Source organism: Staurois parvus, unplaced genomic scaffold (assembly GCF_062004578.1).
Source record: "Staurois parvus isolate SC_StPar_1 unplaced genomic scaffold, SC_StPar_1.0 ptg001110l, whole genome shotgun sequence".
Lineage (NCBI taxonomy): Eukaryota > Metazoa > Chordata > Amphibia > Anura > Ranidae > Staurois > Staurois parvus.
Window position 1 is genome coordinate 1,034,228 of NW_028318906.1, and position 21,047 is coordinate 1,055,274.

The following is a 21,047-nucleotide window of genomic DNA, read 5'->3' on the forward strand; positions in this document are numbered from 1 at the left end:
GGCATCAACTCAACACGCCATGTTTCAAGGAGGAGGAATGCTGCCTATGACCCCAAGAACACCATCCCAACTGTCAAATATGGTGGTGGAAACATTCTGCTTTGGGGGTGTTTTTCTGCTAATAGGACAGGACAACTGCATCGCATCAAAGGGATGATGGACAGGGCAATGTACCATCAAATCTTGGGTGAGAACCTTCTTCCCTCAGCCAGGGCATTGAAAATGATTCGTAGATGGGTGTTCCAGCATGACAATGACCCAAAACACACGGCCAAGGCAACAAAGGAGTGGCTCAAGAAGAAGCACATTAAGGTCCTGGAGTGGCCTAGCCAGTCTCCGGACCTTAATCCGATTGAAAATCTGTGAAGGGAGCTGAAAGTTCAAGTTGTCAAATGTCAGCCACCAAACCTTAATGACTTGGAGAGGATCTGCCAAGAGGAATGGGCAAAAATTCCTCCTGAGATGTGTGCAAACCTGATGGCCAGCTACGGGAAACGTCTGACCTCTGTGATTGCCAACAAGGGATTTGCCACCAAGTACTAAGTCATGTTTTGTGAAGGGGATCAAATACTTATTTCTCTCATAAACATGCAAATCAGTGCATAATCTGTTAGACATGCATTTCTTTTGAATTTTTTGTTGTTGTTCTGACTGTCTCTGTGTTACAATACACCTACCATTCAATTTTTAGACTGATCATTTCTTTGTGAGTGGGCAAACATTCAAAAACAGCAGGGGATCAAATACTTATTTCCTTCACTGTACATGCAAGCTGCTATGTGTGATGTGTAAGTTGTCAGTTGTCTTTTGCAACAAATGTTTTAAACCCTTACACTCAGATGAGCCCTCTACTGTTCCTAAGAAAGAAACATTGCACCTCCGATCTATGAATCGCAAGAGCAATGCCAAGCTCCTGCACACATTGGCTGCAGCTTTGTTGCCCATACCTTTGACACAGAGCTGTAGGCAGTGTGAATGGACTATGTACATTTGCAGTTCATTGAGAACTACAAGATGTTTGCTGTGGAGGCAAACTGGACTTGTAGTAGATTGCTGTTTTCAAAATGTGACAGCAGGTGCAAGGACAGGATACCCCACCCACTGTCACAGGGAGGGGGGATTTAGGATGGAGGTGCAGGTCTGGAGCATGTTACACCCTAAATATGGGTTTAAGGCTGCATTCACACTTGAGTGTTTTGTAGTTTGTAGCTTGAAGCTCCAAAAACACTCATACTGATATAATCAATTGTTCTCTATGGTGCCTGTTCATAGCATCAGGTGTGAACAGGCACCATATAGAACAATTGGCTTTTTATGTTTGAACATTTTTGGAGCTTCAAGCTACAAAACACTCAAGTGTGAATGCAGCCTAAAATGCTCCAAAAGGTGAACTTAGCTTTATCTTTCAGCTAGGTAACATATCTGGATCCCTCACACAAAAGTTTTAGTCCAAAATCTGGCAGAATATTATATAATTTATAGTATAACACTCCATTCATCTTCTACACAACTGTTGGTCATCAAGCTGCGGCCCTTTGCATGCTTTTCTCAGTCCTTGGGCGCTATTTCATCCACTGATACCAACAATGGGGCACAAATCCGCCCACTAACACCAACAATGGGGGCACTATTCCTCCCACTGATACCAACAATGGGGCACAAATCCTCCCACTGACACCAACAATGGGGCACTATTCCTCCCACTGACACCAACAATGGGGCCCAATAACACCAATAATGAGGCACAATTCCACCCAATGACACTGATGATTTGGGCATTGTTTTTTCCAACTGTCCTCAGGACCTTTTCTACTTCCAATGGCAAAAGTAAACTGGTCGTTTACCCCAGTGTCCTACAGGGTAAAACCTGGGTGTATGCATCCTACATGCATACGTTTTACTCACGCGTCCTGCAGGTTACTATATAATTTGTTATAATTCTCACCTCAGATCCGGAGGAGTACTGCCCAGTTCTCTGATTCCAGCAAACAAAACGTTCATTCCAGATTCCTGCAGATTGTTCCTTGATAAATCCAGTTTGGTGAGAGATGAGTTTGTCAAAATAAGTGAGCGGAGATCATGACAGTGCAATGGAGACAGATCACATCCACGGAGGCTGCAGGGACAAAATAGATCCAGAAACTATTTTAGGTGATGATTAAAATACCTAATGCTAGTCTTTATTTTTTACACAAATCATGTTATTCTCAGGCCCTCTACACATGCTGAGAATATCAGACAAATGCAGCCAGGCACATTCACTTGTTTTACTTCTGACTAGTCTAGGGGCATTGTTTTTGTTTCTTTTTTTGGAGAATTTGGATAGGGATTAGTGAGATGAGTGGGATATACCAGAATTAGAAACTTCATACACTGAGGACTTTATCTAATCTTCAGGGCAAGCTATGTTGTAGTCTGTGCTTGAATCAAACAGCAGACCTCATCTTTAAAGGCAGTAGTAAAAGCAATAGTAGTGGCAGTAACAGTGATAGTAACAGTATTAGTAACTTCTTTAGAGTTTCTCGGCCTTTTGGCTAAGATCAAGTGTAGTATCTGTTCTTATCAGTGTCCAGTGGGGGTGCTCCCGGCCATTCTAGCTTTGCGGGGATGGCTGTTGTATAGTACCCTCACTGGTATGATGGGGGTCCGGAAGGCTAGTACCGGAGGGACAGAAACCAGGGAGCGCCATGATTCGTTCTGGGGCCTTGGGAGTAATTCCTCTGGGAACGCTGGAAAGACCCAGTACCTCCTGATTTGGACGGATCTACCTTGGTCTGGCCAGGGGCTGAGGAGGCAGAAAGTCAGCAAACTCGGTGCCCCCTGAGTAGACGCTCTCAGGGGTGCCACTAGTAACACCTGGGTGTGGGACCCCACTGTGTGAACATGGCACATGGTCACTGTTTTTACATTCTTTTTGCACAGCGCCCTAAGGACCAGGCCTTTTGGCTAGGACCAGGGCAATTTTTGCTACGGGCCTCAGGGCCTGGTCTGTGCACAATTTGGCACGGTACCACTTTTTTATTTTTTATTTATTTAATTTATTCACCTCCCACGTTTGTCACTTTTTCTGTTACTTATGCGTGTGTTTTCACGGATGGAGGGTGTGGGTCCTCGGGCCTACCCTGAAGTCTAGGGGGAGGATGTGTGGCCTTTTGGTTCCTTCCTCCCCTGACCCCTAGGGGGCTTTTCTTCGGGAGAGCCCCCTGACCAAGTACTGTGTGTCTGGTTTCGGCTGGACACAAGGAACGGTGGCCCACCAGGCTTTTTGGCCAGGAGGACCAATTGGGAACCTTGTCCCCGTCAGGAGCTTCGTGCCCCGGGGGAACAGGGTAAGTGGTCCAAGCCCCTTTCGGGGTAGGACACAGCACACCCCTAAGTGCCCTTTTTCGTGTGGTGTTTTGCACTTGCACATTTTTTGTGAACACTTACGGGTTTTTACGTTATAGTTGCACGTTTGCGGACTTAAAAAAAAAAAAAAAAATTAGTAACTTCTTTAGAGTCCCAGAGCAATGTCCCTTTAAGTAGAAGGACAGGTGAAAGATCTTTGGAACACCAACCAGACCAGTGTAAAAAAAAAAAAAATTCTGCATCAATTTCAGCCAAAATGTATTCTGCGACATGTCTTTGCTAAAAATATCCCAGCATGTGTAAATTAATTGGTTTAAGTAAAAGTTATAGTGTTTACAAATGGTGGTGTATATATACTGGATTACACAGACACACAGACACACACACCTCAAAAAATTAGAATATCGTGCAAAAGTTCATTTATTTCAGTAATGCAACTTAAAAGGTGAAACTAATGTATGCAATACATTCATTACATGCAAAGCAAGATAGTTCAAGCCGTGATTTATCATAATTGTGATGATTATGGCTTACAGCTCATGAAAACCCCAAATCCACAATCTCAGAAAATGAGAATATTGTGAAAAGGTGCAATATTCTCGGCTCAAAGTGTCCCACTCTAATCAGCTAATTAAGCCATAACACCTGCAAAGGGTTCCTGAGCCTTTAAATGGTCTCTCAGTCTGGTTCAGTAGGAATCTCAATCATGGGAAAGACTGCTGACCTGACAGTTGTGCAGAAAACCATCATTGACACCCTCCATAAGGAGGGAAAGCCTCAAAAAGGTAATTGCAAAAGAAGTTGGATGTTCCCAAAGTGCTGTATCAAAGCACATTAATAGAAAGTTACGTGGAAGGGAAAAGTGTGGAAGAAAAAGGTGCACAAGCAGCAGGGAGCAGAGCGAGGCTTGGCTTGTGTGGAGGAAGAGGCAGCGAAGTGTATCCAGCATGATATTGAAATAGGTGATGGTCCTGTGTATTGTCTTCTCACTTCAGGAGCGGACAGGTCAGCGGGAGAAGAGGACAGCCTGATTCACAAGATCCATTGGAAAGCATAACAAGTGGACTTTCTGAGATCCTGTGCTGTGTAACTTCTTCACTGACTGCTGCATTCTAAGATCTCTTCTTGTACAGAGGTTTTCACCTTCATCTACCGTGTCAGCTTATTACCAAGGTTATAGGAGTCATTTTTTTCCCCTTCTGCCCCTTCTCTGATTTACAATCTCTGTTTTTTTATGAGTTTGGAGTGGAGAACTAAGAGAGGAGAAGGAATGAGTTTGCCAGGAGGGATATACCACTGAGGTGGAAACAGCTCTGCGGCCCTGTGAGGGTCAAGGAGGGGAGGTGAGCAGGCATTGCTGCCATTTAGAGGATTCATTTTACACCGAGAAGTGGAGAACACGAGTGGTTTTAAAAGCACAGAGTCACATGCATGGACAATTTTTTTCACCTATGATGTATATATAATGTGTGCAAATTAGGCACGAAATCTTAGTGGATAACTGATATATTATATGAGTTTTCATTCACCTGTAAATTCACTCTTAATTTGATTTGTGGAGTTTTTTTCACAGTGTACGTTAATTCACTATTATAAATAAGTTTGGTTGCACCATTTTTCTTCCTCTATTAGAGGGAGACATTAGTGTATATTATATAGCGTTGTCACATATTATTATGAAATTTATTTATTATAATTTTTGAAGGCACTTTTTATTTTTTATTATTTTTTATGTAATGTAAGCGCTTCACTATTTCTTTTTATTTAGCTGCACTAGTTTAATTGACAATTGCGCGGTCATGCAATACGGTACATAAATGAAATTTATGTCCTTTTTGTCACACAAATAGAGCTTTCTTTCTTTTGATGGTATTTGATCACCTGTGCACTTTTTATTTTTGGAGCTATAAACAAAAAAACAATATTTTGTCATTTCTGTCATAAAAAAAATCCAAAAAAACTAAAATTTCGGCAAATTTAGGCCAAATTTAAAAATTAAAAAAATCCCAATAAGTGTATATTGATTGCTTTGTGTGAAGTTATAGCATCTACAAACTATAGTATAGATAATGGAATTTGCACAGCTTTTACTTTCTGACTGCTCATCACATTTCTTAAGGCGCTAAAATACCAGGATAGTACAAACACCCCCAAATTACCCTTTTCGGAAAGTAGACACCCCAAGCTATCTGCTGAGAGGCATATTGAGTCCATGGAAGATTTTTTTTTTCCACAAGTTTCTGGAAAATGACAAACTTTTTTTTTTTTTTTTTTTTTTACACAAATTGTCATTTAAAATGATATGTGTAAAAGAGATCAGCGAGCGCTTAAAATCATACAGCAGCAAAATCCACCAAAAAGGAACCTGTAACCTTCAATAGCATATGTGATAAGAAAATGCAGAGCTCAGAAATCAACCAATGATAATGCAAATGATGAAAATATATAAAAATATTAAATTATATAAAAGTGCCAAGTGCGTATAAGCCAAGTAATAAATAATATAGCAATGTGCAATGAATAAACGTATGAGTAATCAAATAAATACATTTCAGTAAATCAATAAAACATCCAATGTGAGTGTGATATTGTCCTTAATTAATGCAAATCTTGTGCTCATGAAATAGAATCCTCTGTTCAGGTGAAGATATACTCCATGTAACAATTATTCCATTCGGTGAAGTGCAGAATGTGGTAAAAATGCACACTCACCAGATGCGCAGTTTAAATACGCAGTGTGTTATATATGGTGAAATCAGCCAGAGGTCCCCTTTAAGGTGGAATGGATGTACAGCCTGGAAAGGATATCCCTCCTCTGGATACTGGAGCTGCTTTACAGTTTGATGTCACCTGGGATTCTGCGGATTTAATTGCTCACTTCCTGATGCAGCACTGGACTGTCACTTGAGCTTGGAACACCTGGGAACCCCCTCCCCGTGATCCGCTCCGCTTTGCCTGTAGTCCCAGCCCAGCCAGCCCTCTCTGAAAGTCACTGATTGCCGCCATAAGTCGCTGATCACCGCCATTATTAGTATACAAAAAAAAATCCGGTATCTATACCGCCATCTGTAAATGCTATAACTTTCAAGTAAAACAATTAATTTACACGTATTGGAATTGTTTTTAGCAGAATACATTTTTGGCCAAAAATTTGACGAAATTTGATTTTTACATTTTTTTTACTGGACATGTTTTATAGCAAAAAGTCCAAAATGTTTTTTTTTCTCAAAATTGTTGGTCTTTTCTCTTTATAGCGCAAAAACTAAAAACCGCACAGGCAATCAAATACCACCAAAAGAAAGCCCAATTCATGGGAAAAAGGATGTAAATTTCATTTTGGCGCAGTGTTGTATTACCACGCAATTGTCAGTTAAAGTAACGCAGCGCCGTAACACAAGCCACTTATGTAACCACTTCCTGACCACTCTATAGAAGAAATACTACTGCTACAGGGCGGTACAGGTGCGCAAAATTACATATATACAGTATATATGTGATTTATGCTCCCATGGTTTTAACGCCCCTCCCAGAGAGTGTCAGATTGCCTGTCAGTACACCAGTCATCACATTTAACCCCTTGATTGCCCGGAAGACTCATACACAATAAACCTCCATTGCTAGTATAGTGTCTGAAAGGATCAATATCTTTGATCAGATCAGCACTATACCAGCATTATTATAGTGTCCCCAGAAACGCAGTGTTCGCAGAATCAGCTCCCCCATTCACTGTCCAACTTGGAATTCAGGTGAAAACAGCACATTTAACTCCTCCCCTTGATTTTCTGGAGCTGTTTTTTAGGGAAGATCTGCATGCATTGATTGTGGATCAAAGCAATTTATATGCACAACAATATATCGCCGCCAAACCAAATTCAAACCTTGCCAGACCATTCACATGGAATCCCATTACGGTTTCCAAATTTACATTTTTGGGGGGCCTAACCCTCAACATGGGCATTACTAAAAAAAATGAATTGCGGTTGAATTGGTCCACAGACCCGATTCATCATATACAGTGTTCTCTGCTGCCATGGCCAGGCATAGATATGAGAGTATAATGTGTTTTATGCATGTCAACGACAATACACTCTGTCATCCTTGGGGTAACCCTGAATTTGTCCGGCACCACAAAATTCAGCCCCTCGCAAATCACCTTAACCAAAAATTTGCAGATGTCTATACTCCCCAGCAAAACATCTGCGTTGATGAGTCCCTCATTAATTTTCCTGGCAGCCTTGCATTCAAACAATTTCTCCCCTGCAAGCGTGCCAGATATGGGGTCAAGATGTAGAAGACCTGTGAAAGGGCAACAGGCTGTACATATAAGTTTTGGATTTACGAGGGAAAAGATAGTCACGTGGAGCCCCCCCCGGATGCCCAGAATACATGGGGAGCAGTGGCAAGATAGTTTGGGACTTGGTGTCATCATTTTTCAATATGGGGTACCACATATACGTGGACAATGTTTATTCAAGTGTGCCACTATTTAGACATTTGTTCAATCTTGGAACTGGTGCATGTGGTACCATGTGACCTAATGTGTGCTCACCATTAGCAGTGGGTGGATGCAAAAAATGAGATCTACAAAATACTCACCATGCCTCTTTTCAATTCCTTGGGGTGTCTACTTTCCAAAAAGGGATCATTTGGGGGGATTTGGTGCTATCCTGGCATTTCAGGGCCTCCGAAACTGTGATAGGTAGTGAGGAAGTGAAATGAGGAAGTTAGGGCTCATTCACCCTTGACTGGCAAGCATTGGTCCAGCGTTTGCGGAACGTTTTTTAACGCTCGGCAAACGCCGCATGCGCGGTTCAGCGGTGGTTGCCAGGCCTTTGCCGAACATTAAAAATGCCCCACAAATGCCTATAATGAAGTTTGAATGGTGTTACCGCTCCTCAAACACCCCGCAACCGCGTCGCAAACGCCAGCCAGGCGTTTGCGGAGCGGCACCATAGACTAGAATAGGAGGCTTCAACGCCTCCTGACTCGACCAGAGGTGTCCGTTTTTGCCGCGACGCTAACGCTCACATTAGAATAGCACCATGTGCTGCAATGTGCAGAATTGTCCGAGGCGTTTGGGAAGCGGTAAAGACGCTTCCCAAACGCCTTTCTGCTGCCTGCACACAACGCTAATGTGAACGTAGCCTTATGCACCTTCAGGATTTCAAAAGTGGTCATTGGATTTCAGGCTCCTGTATGTGGCTAGGCTCCCAAAATGTCTCTCATATGGTATCCCCATACTCGGTAGAAGTAGCAGAATGTATTTTTGGGGTGTAATTCTACATATACCCATGGCTTGTGTGAGGAATATATAATTTAAATGACAACTTTGTGTAAAATAAAAAAAAAAGCTGAGTAAACACTTGTAGATTTTCATTGAAATTGTCATTTTAAAAACTATCGTTCAATTTTTTAATCATTAATGGGGTCAAACTGACATTTGTTTTTGACCATAGTGAAAGGAAAAATTTTAAGGATCCGGACATGGTCATCTAGATCCTATGGCAAACATGTCAAATTGTACCTCCCTAAAATGCATAAACATTGTGGGGTTGATTTACTAAAACTAGGAAGTGCAAAATCTGGTGCAGCTGTGCATAGTAGCCAATCAGCTTCTAACCTCAGCTTGTTCAATGAAGATTTGAAAATAAAACCTGGAAGCTGATTGGTTTCTATGCAGAACTGCACCAGATTTTGCACTCTCCAGTTGTAGTACATCAATCCCTATGTGTCAGCAAAAATCCCCCCACCAAAAAAAATTGAGCACTAATCTGCATGTTTACCCCCTAAGCATAAATTCCACCTCCTCTCAGTAGAAATCTTCCCCCTGCTGAAATCCCCCCTCCCAACACAAATTGTTGCCCCTCCCATCCCCCCTAGATCCTCAAATCCTCTCTTTCCCCATATCCTCCTAGCACAAATCCCCCCCCCCCCCGAAAAAAAATGTATCCCTCCTAGCACAAATCCCAGCCAATTTCCCCTTTTAGAACAAATATCTACAATCATCCCTACTAGCACAACCCCCCCCCCCCAAAAAAAAGATTCCTCTCCTAGCACAAATCCCCACCATATCACCTTTTTGCTTAGCACAAACCTCCCAAATCCTCTTCCGCCATCCCCCCTCCAAGACACAAATCCCTCCAAATTACCACTCCTAGGACACCTCCCTAAATTTGCCCTACTAGAACAATTCTTACCCCCACCACTCCCCAAATTCCCCCCCAACACAAATCCACTCCCCAGTCTCCTTGTTGTGCCCCCCCCCACACACCTCACATACAGTGCCTTGAAAAAGTATTCATACCCCTTGAAATTTTCAACATTTTTATCATGTTACAACCAAAAATGTAAATTTATTTTATTGGGATTTGATGTGATAGACCAACACAAAGTGGCACAGAATTGTGAAGTGGAAGGAAAATGAGAAATGGTTTTCAAATATTTTTACAAATAAACACAGTATGTGAAAAGTGTGACGTGCATTTGTATTCAGCCCCCTTTACTCTGGTACCCCTAACTAGAATTTAGTGGAGCCAATTGCCTTCAGAAGTCGCCTAATTAGTAAATAGATTCTACCTGTATGTAATGTATTCTCAGTATAATTACAGATGTTCTGTGAAGCCCTCAGAGGTTTGTAAGAGAACATTATTGAACAAACAGCATCATGACGGCCAAGGAACTCACCAGACAGGTCAGGGATAAAATTGTGGAGACGTTTAGAGCAGGGTTAGGTTATAAAAAAAATATTCCAAGATTTGAACATATTACCGAGCATTGGTATGAATACTTTTTCAAGGCAATGTAAATCTGCCAATCTGTGTATGTAGCATTGAAGCTTGAGGAGGTAGAGACCTAACATGCCACTAGGCCCCTCCCACCTATAAACAGTCTCTTTATTGTTCTGTCTCTCTCTGTCTCGGTCTCTCATTTTGTCTCTATCTCTTTATGTCTCCTTTGAGGGTCTCTCTTTCGGTCTCTCCCTCACTAATGAGTATATCCTCCATGACCCCCTGATCACATTGCTGACACAGTCTATTCTCCCTGGGTAGGTCTTTCTGTGCCAACCTGATTCAATTTCCAGGCTGTGGGCACTCAGTCTGTACAGGCTAAAGGTTTGTCTATTTTGGGGTCTTGTAGCACCTCCAGGTACATTGCCAGTTTGTAGTCTGTCTGCCATGACTGGTAAACAGTTTCTTGTTGTTATTTCATTTCTTCATTCTCCGACATATTTTTCTTTGGAATCATTCATTATGTTTTTTATTTGAGATTTTGTCAGGCTTAATTGTTGAGCGGTCTTTATTGGTCAGTAAGGCTTTATGGTGGTATGAATTGGGACTGCTTTTTTGTAGGTGTCCCAGAATGATAGCGCCCTCTTCTGTACTGTGACGAGTAAGGGAAATCTGCCCAACTCCAACTGGCAAGTACTGTTGAAGGTGGTCTGATGGACTTTTGAGGAGGTGCTTGCAGAATTCAAATGAAATGTTTCTGTTGGGCTGGAGTCCCATTTGGATTGGTCTGGGTAGGTGACAGGACCTTAAACTGCTCAGAACACCAGGGAGGATCGTTGCTGACAGAGAGTACAGACAGGTGTTAAACTCAGCTCAAACACTTTCTACTGATGATCTTTATTCATCCCACAGACAGAGCCAGTGCTTCCACTAGGCAAACTAGGTGGCCGCCTAGGAGGCACTGCCACCTAGGTGCAGCACAAGCCGTCACTTTATCTGTGTCGGACGCTGCCATCTCATAAATGATCCTTCAGCTGAGGGGAGGAAGAAAAGACAGAGGAAGATGCCTGGTGTCTGGGGCCAGTGTAGAAGCTGATCTGCCGCTCCTTTCAATGTTCCTCTCAGACTCAGTCCCTAACTGCAGGCCGGCTGGTGGCTGCTGATCACTGTGGAGTTCCATTCCTTCTCTTCCCAATCATCAGCAGAGGCGGAGCTGTGCCTGTGGAGGAAGATAATGTCTGACTCTGATGTCTCCTGTCTGTGTGAGTGTGACCCGGCCAGCCATCCATCACATGTGCAATGTGTCAGTGAGTGATGACATCATCATGACCCCACAGCCTGCTCTTCTAGAGCCTGCTGATTGGTGTCAGTGTTGGTGGGGGTGTGCTGTGTCAGATCTGTCACTGTGTGGGACCACTCCGTTCAGGTGTTCTCTGTGTGTGGGCTGGGCTGCCTGCTGTTATAGCGTTTTATCTCCCCCCATTGGCTGGGGAATTCCAGCCTGGGATCTGTCAGAGTGTGGATCCATCATCCTCCACTCACTGCAACTGTCACCCTGCCACTGCCAGCCACAGATACAGTCCATCTGTGACACTGATTTTGCCTTTAATATCGATGCTGGTGGCACCTTATGGCACTTATTTTTGCAAATTAAAATAATTTTAGCAGTTTCATGTTTTGTTGATCTAATATGTTCTACTGTTTTTAAAATGTTTTATTTATTTGGTTTTTTTTTTAGGGGGCTGGTCTTGCCTAGAGTGCAGCACCCGCACTGGAAACATGTTACATGTTCCACCCTAAAAACGGGTGGAATATGTAACATGTTCCCAAAGGCGAACTTATCCTTTAAAGCCATTCCAGACCCAAAGAACTGGGTATGAGTTTTAGGGAGACCCTACACTATTTTTTTGACCATCCTGACCCCTTAGTGTACTTTCACCTTTGTCAGCTAGGAACTCCAGATAAAAGCTGAGTGGGCCAGGCAAAGATGAATCATGGGTGTAAGGAGGCTAGCAGTCATCAGCTTCCTAGCAGCTAAAAGCCCTGAGCTTGGAGAATATATGCAGAGGTAGCAATACCCTTCTGTAGCCAGATGCTAAACATGACCAAACACCCAATTAGTTTGGTTGTTGAAGAATGTTGGACCAAGCTTACAGCTTATCATTGGCCTTGATCAGCAAAGAGTAAAAAAAAAAAAAGAAAAAAAAAAAGGAGTTGAAAATAACCCAGGGAGAGCAGATTCTGAAGGAGTACGCATTACATCAAAAGGCAATAATAGTAGATGCAGACAATCCATTTAGAGCTTATTCAGTAATAGTAGGTGCAGACAGTGACCGCTTATTCTAAAGGCACACTGTACATTAACAGGGCAGTAATTATAGGTGCAGACAGTCCAGAAAGAGCTTATTCTGAAGTTATATGGTACATCAACAGATGGTGTTAGTACAGGTGAAACTCGAAAAATTAGAATATCGTGCAAAAGTTCATTTATTTCAGTAATGCAACTTAAAAGGTGAAACTAATATATGAGATAGACTCATTACATGCAAAGCAAGATAGTTCAAGCCGTGATTTGTCAGAATTGTGATGATTATGGCTTACAGCTCATGAAAACTCCAAATCCACAATCTCAGAAAATGAGAATATTGTGAAAAGGTGCAATATTCTCGGCTCAACGTGTCCCACTCCAATCAGCTAATTAAGCCATAACACCTGCAAAGGGTTTCTGAGCCTTTAAATGGTCTCTCAGTCTGGTTCAGTGGGAATCACAATCATGGGAAAGACTGCTGACCTGACAGTTGTCCCGTGGTGTGTCCCCCGCAGCCCGTTTCACCAGCCGTTCTGTGTTCCAGGCGCCGGCATCTTCAGTGTGGGCACTCGGCTGTGAGAGCTTGCGGCTTCACAGCCGGGTACCCACTGCGCATGTGTGAGTAGCGCTGTGCTTCATGAATGGTCCTGTAGTCTTCTGGGACCTGTCACGTGTCCCAAAAGATTACAGGGAGGGAGGACACCTAGGCGATCGGACCGGAAGTGGGAGTGGGTACCTGTAAAAAAAAAACGTTACAAACCACCCAAGGCATGAGGAAGAAACCTGAGGCTCATGTATGAGTTAACAAAGGGGGAATATATGAGAAGAGGACAGGTGATGGAAGATTCTACATCATGAGGATGGAAGACACCCAGAGCTACAAGTAAACACCAAGAGACGGGAATAATCAGAAGATGTAACATTTACTGATTACTGCAGGAATCATAGATTTCTCTTACCATAAATCCTGAATATTACTCTCTGGGTTAATTAGAAAGGAAAGATTAGCAGGCTTCATTGTATCTTCTGAAGAGATGGACATTTCTTCATCTTCTGCTCTGTCCTCGCCCATATTATCTTCACCATGCCGTCTATGAAATGTACAACTCACAAAGCTAAAAGAAAATGTATATGACCTTTACCACCAAGAATATATTACACATTGTACCTCTGATAAAAAGAAAGAAAATGTGACAATCAACATTTGAAGTACTGTAAATGTAAACCCAAACTGGATAATAATTTTGCTCTGCGCACTGCGTATCATAAACCTTTGTCATGCTTTTTGTCCATTAAATAATATTTTGACCTTTTTTCCTTCTGAGCCCTGCTGATCTCCTGCAGCCACTTTGCTGCCTCTTTATGTCTCCATGTACTCCCGTGATGGCTGCACAGAATATGTCACAAATGATGAATGCATATGTTATTCAAAGACATCCAATCAAGAATATTCACTTGGTTATTCATCAGTCATTACGTTCCCCACTGGAGGATGGATGAGCCTCTAGTTTTAGTTTCAGTACCCCAGGTTAAGGACACAGCCAAGGTAATCCAACCCTCTCTCATTACTGAGATACTCAAACCCCCTCTCATTGAAAAGGTAATCCAACCCCCTCTCATTACTAGATAATCCAACCCCCTCTCATTACTAGATAATCCAACCCCCTCTCATTACTAGATAATCCAACCCCCTCTCATTACTAGATAATCCAACCCCTCTCATTACTAGATAATCCAACCCCTCTCATTACTAGATAATCCAACCCCTCTCATTACCAAGGTAATCCAACCCCTTCTAATTACAAAGCTAAGCCAACCTCCTCATTACCAAGATAAACCAACTCCCTCTCATTACCAAGATAAACCAACCCCCTCTCTTTAACAAGATAATCCAACCCCCTCTTATTACCAAGATAAACCAACCCCTTCTCATTACCAAGGTAATCCAACCCCTTCTCATTACCAAAGTAATGCAACCCCCTCTCATTACCAAAGTAATTCAACCCCCTCACATTACCAAAGTAATCCAACCCCCTCTCATTACCAAGATAATCCAACTCCCTCTCATTAGCAAGATAATCCAATCCCCTCTCATTGGCAAGGTAATCCAACCCCCTCTCATTACTAGATATTCCAACCCCTCTCATTACCAAAGTAATCCAACCCCCTCTCTTTACCAAGGTAATCTAACCCCCTCTAATTACCAAAGTAATCCAACCCCCTTTCATTACTAAATAATTCAATCCCCTCTCATTACCAAAGTAATCCAACTCCCTCTCCATACTAGATATTCCAACCCCCTCTCACTACCAAAGTAATCCAACCCCCTCTCTTTACAAAGGTAATCCAACCCCCTCTCATTACCGAAGTAATCCAACCCCCTCTCATTACTTGATAATCCAATCCCCTCTCATTACTTGATAATCCAATCCCCTCTCATTACCAAAGTAATCCAGCCCCCTCTCATTGCCAAGGTAATCCAGCCCCTTCTCAATACCAAGGTGATCTAACCCCCTCTCTTTACCAAGATAATCCAATCGCCTCGTTACCGAAGTAATCCAACCCCCTCTCATTACCAAGATAAACCAACCCCCTCTTGTTACCAAAATAAACCAACCTCCTCTTGTTACCGAGGTAATCCAACCCCTCTCGTTACCGAGGTAATCCATCCCCCTCTCATTGCCGAGGTAATCCAACCCCCTCTCATTGCCGAGGTAATCCAACCCCCTCTCATTGCCGAGGTAATCCAACCCCCTCTCATTGCCGAGGTAATCCAACCCCCTCTCATTGCCGAGGTAATCCAACCCCCTCTCATTGCCGAGGTAATCCAACCCCCTCTCATTGCCGAGGTAATCCAACTTTCTCATTGCTGAGGTAATCCAATCAACTCTCATTGCTGAGGTAATTCAATCAACTCTCATTACCAAGATAATCCAATTAGCTCTCATTACCAAGGTAATTCAACCCCTTCAAATTACCAGGGTAATTCAACCCCTTCTAAGTACCAAGGTAATCCAACCCTCTCTCCTTTCTGAGGTAACCCAATCCCTTCTCATTACTGAGGTAATTGAACCCCCTCTCATTGGTAGTCCAACCCCCTTTTTTTTACTGATATAATCCAACCCCTTCTCGTTACTGAGGCAATGCAACCCCCTCTCATTATTGAAGTACTTCAACCGCCTCTCATTCTTGGGATAATCTGACTCCCTCTCATTACCAAGGTAATCCAACCCCCTCTCATTACTGAAGTGATCCAACTACCACATATTCTTGGGGTAATCCAACTTCCTCTCATTACCCAAATAAATCAACCCCATCTCATTACTGAGGTGACCCAACACAATCTTTTTACAAAGATAATCCATCCCCCTCTTCTTTCTGAGGTAATCCAACACCCTCTCATTAAAGTGGTTGTAAACCCTTACATATACCCAGTGACGTGACTAGCCTCAGGTGATACACAGATAAAACACCTCCTACATCCTCCCTACATTTGTACCTTTTTATCTATAGCCGTCTGTTCCCTAAATCCATTCAATATTCCAAATGTACACAAGATCGCTCAGCTCTGAAAAACAGGGGGTGGGGACCTGAAGTTATACTCAGTGAGGAAAGATCTGACAGCTGAGTGGAGGAAAGGGACACACCCCCTTCAGGAACAATTAGAGGCTGTCCATTACAGGCTGTGCCCTCCCCTGTCACATTTTTTTCTCTTTGGGTCAGGAAAATTCATAAGAAATTATTCACTCTGATAAGAGATGAATAGGAAAACAGACAAAAATTACACTTAGTGCTCTGGATTGAGGCACTGCATACTATAAGGGGCAGTTGCAGGGGCGGACTGACCATTTGGAAACTCGGGTACCGCCCGAGGGCCCGGGGTCAGTAGGGGGCCCCATGAGATGCCCCTGGTACCTTTTTCATAGGCTTTTTTGAGCTTGGGAAAGGACACAGGGGCCCCATGAGTTGTCAGTCCACCCTGATAAGGGGATATTATGCTGCTATGGCTATTTATATGTTTTTTTTTTGCATGGATATTCTTAGGCAGGGTCAGATCAGGTACAGGCAACAGAATCAGGTTATGGAGTGCAGAACGTTCTAGACCAGAAGGCATAGGCTAAACTGTGTTGGTGGTTTAAATAGCCCGCATTGCAGTGACGTGTACACTAGTGCACATGTGCGCACTAGCACGCTCCTGCTCATGCATGCCCGCACGCTCCCGCGCACTCACACCACTGCGGCCAGAAGGGATCCGGCGCCCACGCACGGCTGAATGAGGGAGAGATCCCTGACACACTCACTGTGATTGTACACAATGGTAGTCTGTCAGCAAGTTCTGGCCAATGATTCATGGCCATGATCTGCTGATCAGCTGTGTGCAATCACAGCCCAGAGCCCTGACAATTAACACAGGCACTGTACAGAGGAAACAATCTCTTTGTTTCTTATCCCTACAAAGCAGGGATAAGAAACAGAGAACCGTTAGCAAAAACATTTTATAAATTTACCACTGATTTTTGTTTTGTGAATAGGCAGGGGCACTATGTACCCATTACTCATTCATATAGGTAGGCCAGGATATGGGGGCCTCCTTATTGTTAAAGGAGGCTTGAAGATTCTAGCTCTCACTTTGTAAATGAGTAAAGGGTACATAGTACCTCCATGTTGAGATCATGTGGCCTCAGTTGTGCTGAACTACTTTGTTTACTTGGCAGAGGTGCCCCACTTCAGGCAGGTTTAAGGGACCCCCAAGCAGTTTTTTTTTTAAAGAATAGTGCATTTTTAATATTACTCTTTCAGCATTATTAAATTTATTGCTACCTGAACAACAGTATTTTTTAAGCTTTCTTGCATTGGTACATGTCCCCTGTGACAGTGCCCCCACCCCCATTTATTCCATGGCTATTAATCCTAAAATTGGAGAAAATTGATTTGACAACTTCTCATCCTATTGACCTCAGTGGGTTTGCATTCACCATCTGTACTTTTGAAATGTTTGGCCTCCTTGAATCAAACTCAGGTGTGTCTGACTCATCCCCACTCTGGGGTTTTCTCTGTTACATTATCTACCAGACTAGGCTCTGGGGTGTGGTGTTAACAGTATAATATGAGTAACATTGCCTGTTTCTTGGATGGACAATCCCCGGTGAGTTGTCATCAGAGGACTGGACCAAGCTTTGACAGGCAGGGAAATTTTTTGGAAGGGTGTTTTTTTTGACAGGAAGTAGCCTGTACTTTAATCCTGGGGCTAAGGACAACACTTAAGGACCAGGTCCTCAGTGGGCAATTGTCTATAAAAAGCTGGTTGGTTGGGGAAGACATTGCCAAACTGTTCCTGTGAGGAACACCAGCGTACTGGACAATATCAGCCTAGGAAGCAGTAGGAACTGTGCTTTGAGTATTTCACCTTTTCACCTCAAATTCTGCAATAAAAACATCCATGTGCTAGATCACCTTTCTACAAGGAACTACAGTAAGTAAGTGTAACTACCTGGGGACAATCTTACCTCAGTTGGGGGTCTAAGTTGCTTGACCTTGACAGTAGGGCTACTTATCTGTAACCATCCTTTTGGAACGAGAAAGGTATTCGTTTCCAGGCCTTCTAACAAGTATGGTACAAGTGTGGAGAAAACTTCTGAAAATTACTGTTATACTGTATGCAGGTTCCTGCCGACTACAGCCTATAAAATGTTAAGATTGAACTTCGTTTTTCTGAATTCATTTAGGAAATATTCACACTCACTTACCTAACCTCCTGACACCTGTGTAGTAATGGAGATACAATTTTCTGGCACTCGGAATCCACTGTGACAGTTTGAAAATATAAAGACTGAAAACTTTCACTCTTCAAAGTTTTCAAGCAATAGCTCAATTGCTTGGAATAATTACTGTCCATATGCATGTATTCAGTAGAATAGCCATACACCATCAAATTTGAACATGAAGACAGAGTTCTCCTTATGAAGTCCTCATCCTGAGTCTCATACAGACAACAAATAGCATGAGTCGTGAAATTCCCATCGATGTCCTTCATACCCCATTCTTTTATTACAGATCCAGCTCGCAGTGAGATGTTGATGCCTGTACTCTTTGTGAACACCTTAACCTCCCTTTCATTTAAGAGACCAAACAAGAACTGCACAGCTAAAGCTATATGTGAATGATCAAATGATAAGTCTAGGAGTGATGTCACTTTACAGATTTCTGGGAGTGAAGGGTCTTCTCTCACTTCAGAGGCCCCTTCCTCATTTCCAGAACCATCATCGAGCACATAATACAGAGCACAAAGGAACTCCTGTACACTCAGGTGGATGAAGCTGTAGCAGGTCTGGGTGCGGATGTCCCAATGAAAGATGTTCTCATTCAGAAACACAGACTCCACATCAGACAGGGAAAGTCCATGTCTTTCTAGATCTTCTTTCTCAAACAAGATTTGTTGGTTCAAAATTCCTTCATTAGCAAGAGCACACAACTTCTTTAGACAGGTGTGTAAGGCTTGGAGTTTCCTATCCACAGGTTGGTCCTTTTTGCTATGGTGGTTTAATAAAACTTCTAAATAGAGAAGGTAAATAGAAGTCATTGTTTTAAATTGAATTAAATCCAAATCGTTTTTTATTTCTTGTTTTAATACAGTGCACACAATCCAGCATGTGATGGGGATAGCACACATGGTGTAGATAATTTCACTGTCTTTTATTATACTAAGAACCTTGTTTGCATCTTCTTTATTTCCAAAGAATTTATGGACATATTCTTTACGATCCTTCCTTGTAAATCCCTGGATTTCCACATAGCGATAATCAATGCTAGAGTCATCAATGAATTTGTTAAGTTTCTTCATGGCCAATGACCTTGTAGTGATAATCAGAGAAGATTGTTGGAGAACCTCTTTCCTGAGCAGTTTTTGGAGAATTATTTCTTTGTGGGTTTCCATAGAAATGTCAAGACAACCCTCAAATTCCTCCTCCACAGTCCACCTCAGTTCATCAAAACCATCAACTATAAAGAGATGTTTTCTTTCATTTCGAGGATCCTTCAGAATAGACACAAAGTCATCTGAAAACTGCAGTCTGCAGGTACTGGATAAAAGTCCCACAAGGCTTTTGTTTCTAGTGATGGCTGTGATTTCTCTACAGCTCAGAAAAAACACAAAGTCAAACTTGTCTTTCCAGAGTTTCTCAGAGGCCCATTCCAGCATGATCTTCTTAGAGGTCATTGTTTTTCCAATCCCAGCAGCTCCTTCTAACACCACAATGTGAGGAATGTTACCATCTTCATCAGGGTCAAAGAGAGCCTGGATTGTGGTTGGGGAGTATTTATCTACAGATCTTTTCTCCATGATTGGTAGATGTCTTTTGCCTGTAAACATTATTTCTTGATCTATTTCTTCAATTTTCTGGGATCCCTTTCTCATGAATAAATTGGTGTATCTTTCCTGTAGATTAACGGTCTTCCCCCTACAAGAATTATATTCTCTATCTCGCTGGAACTTCCTTTTCATGGACTCTTTGTATTCCTTTTTAATGTCTTTATAAGAGAAAGGAAAATATTTTATTTTTTATACACACATAAAATAGTATTTATAAGACAGAGTCATAAATGTTGAGTTGTAACCATAAGCACCCAGAATTTAATCAAAGTAAAATACCCTATGAAATACAGGAATATTGTAGAAGAATTCAAAATATTCACTCACCATCCAGGCTACAACAGAACAAAATAATTATCCAAAGAACAAAAGAGATTTGATATCAAATTTGAATGTCCTACTAACCTGTTAATGTGTTGTGTGTCATCTTATTCAGTTCGGCTGGAAAAAAATAATATATTTAGGTGGATCATTATTATTATACAGGATTTATATAGCGCCAACAGTTTGCTCAGCGCTTTACAATATAACGGGAGACAATACAGCAACAATACAGTTCAATACAAGAGGGTTAGGAGCTTACAATCTAAGAGATCACAGATCACAAGTCTCAGAACACCAGAAGAATGGAAAAATCACTGGGAGTGTTGTGTATAGTCACAAGGTGCATACTAAGGAGACAATGTTCAACTGTAAAGTTTTTCTATAAAATATTTTTTTTAAATATCATTCTCATTACTTTCTTGACTCACCTTGTACAGTCATAGATGTGAAGGTTCTGTGAAATAGGCAAAGGGCTACAGTTTTATCACACTGTCTGGCATGCTGACTGATGCTGAGAAGTCGTTAAAGGGCATTTATCAAGGAAATTAGTGGTGCAGTTGGATTGAAATCAGGCTGCCTCTCATTTAACAAAATTTCGGTGACAGGCTTAGAGTGCATTTGCGACCCTGTAATGAATTCCTGTGCAGCTGAATGCAACAGATTTATTGCTGAATACACACACTATATTGCCAAAAGTATTGGTCCAGCCCTCCAAATCATTGGATTCAGGTGTTCCAATCACCTCTATGGCTGCAGGTGTATAAAATCAAGCACCTAGGCATGCAGACTACTGCTACAAACATTTGTGAAAGAATGGGTCACTCTCAGGAGCTCAGTGAATTCAGGTGTGGTACCGTGACAGGTTGCCACCTGTGCAATAAGTCCATCCATGAAATTCCCTTGTTATTAAATATTCCATGGTCAACTGTTAGTGTTATTATGACAAAGTGGAAGTAACGGGGCACAACAG

General features: G+C 42.2%; 1 protein-coding gene and 1 pseudogene across 1 annotated transcript in view; one reads left to right on the plus strand and one right to left on the minus strand.

Annotated features, from left to right (window-relative positions):
• Positions 1-21,047, minus strand: part of LOC149440223 (NACHT, LRR and PYD domains-containing protein 12-like) — a 60,074-nt gene that overhangs the window by 14,074 nt on the left and 24,953 nt on the right. The window contains exons 5-8 of the mRNA XM_089658887.1: positions 20,159-20,194; positions 18,132-19,911; positions 13,344-13,499; positions 1,946-2,116 (exon numbers count right to left, since the gene is read on the minus strand). Coding sequence (XP_089515013.1) covers positions 1,946-2,116; positions 13,344-13,499; positions 18,132-19,911; positions 20,159-20,194 — 2,143 coding nt within the window. The remainder of the gene's footprint in view (positions 1-1,945; positions 2,117-13,343; positions 13,500-18,131; positions 19,912-20,158; positions 20,195-21,047) is intronic.
• Positions 2,515-2,630, plus strand: LOC149440224 (U2 spliceosomal RNA; annotated as a pseudogene).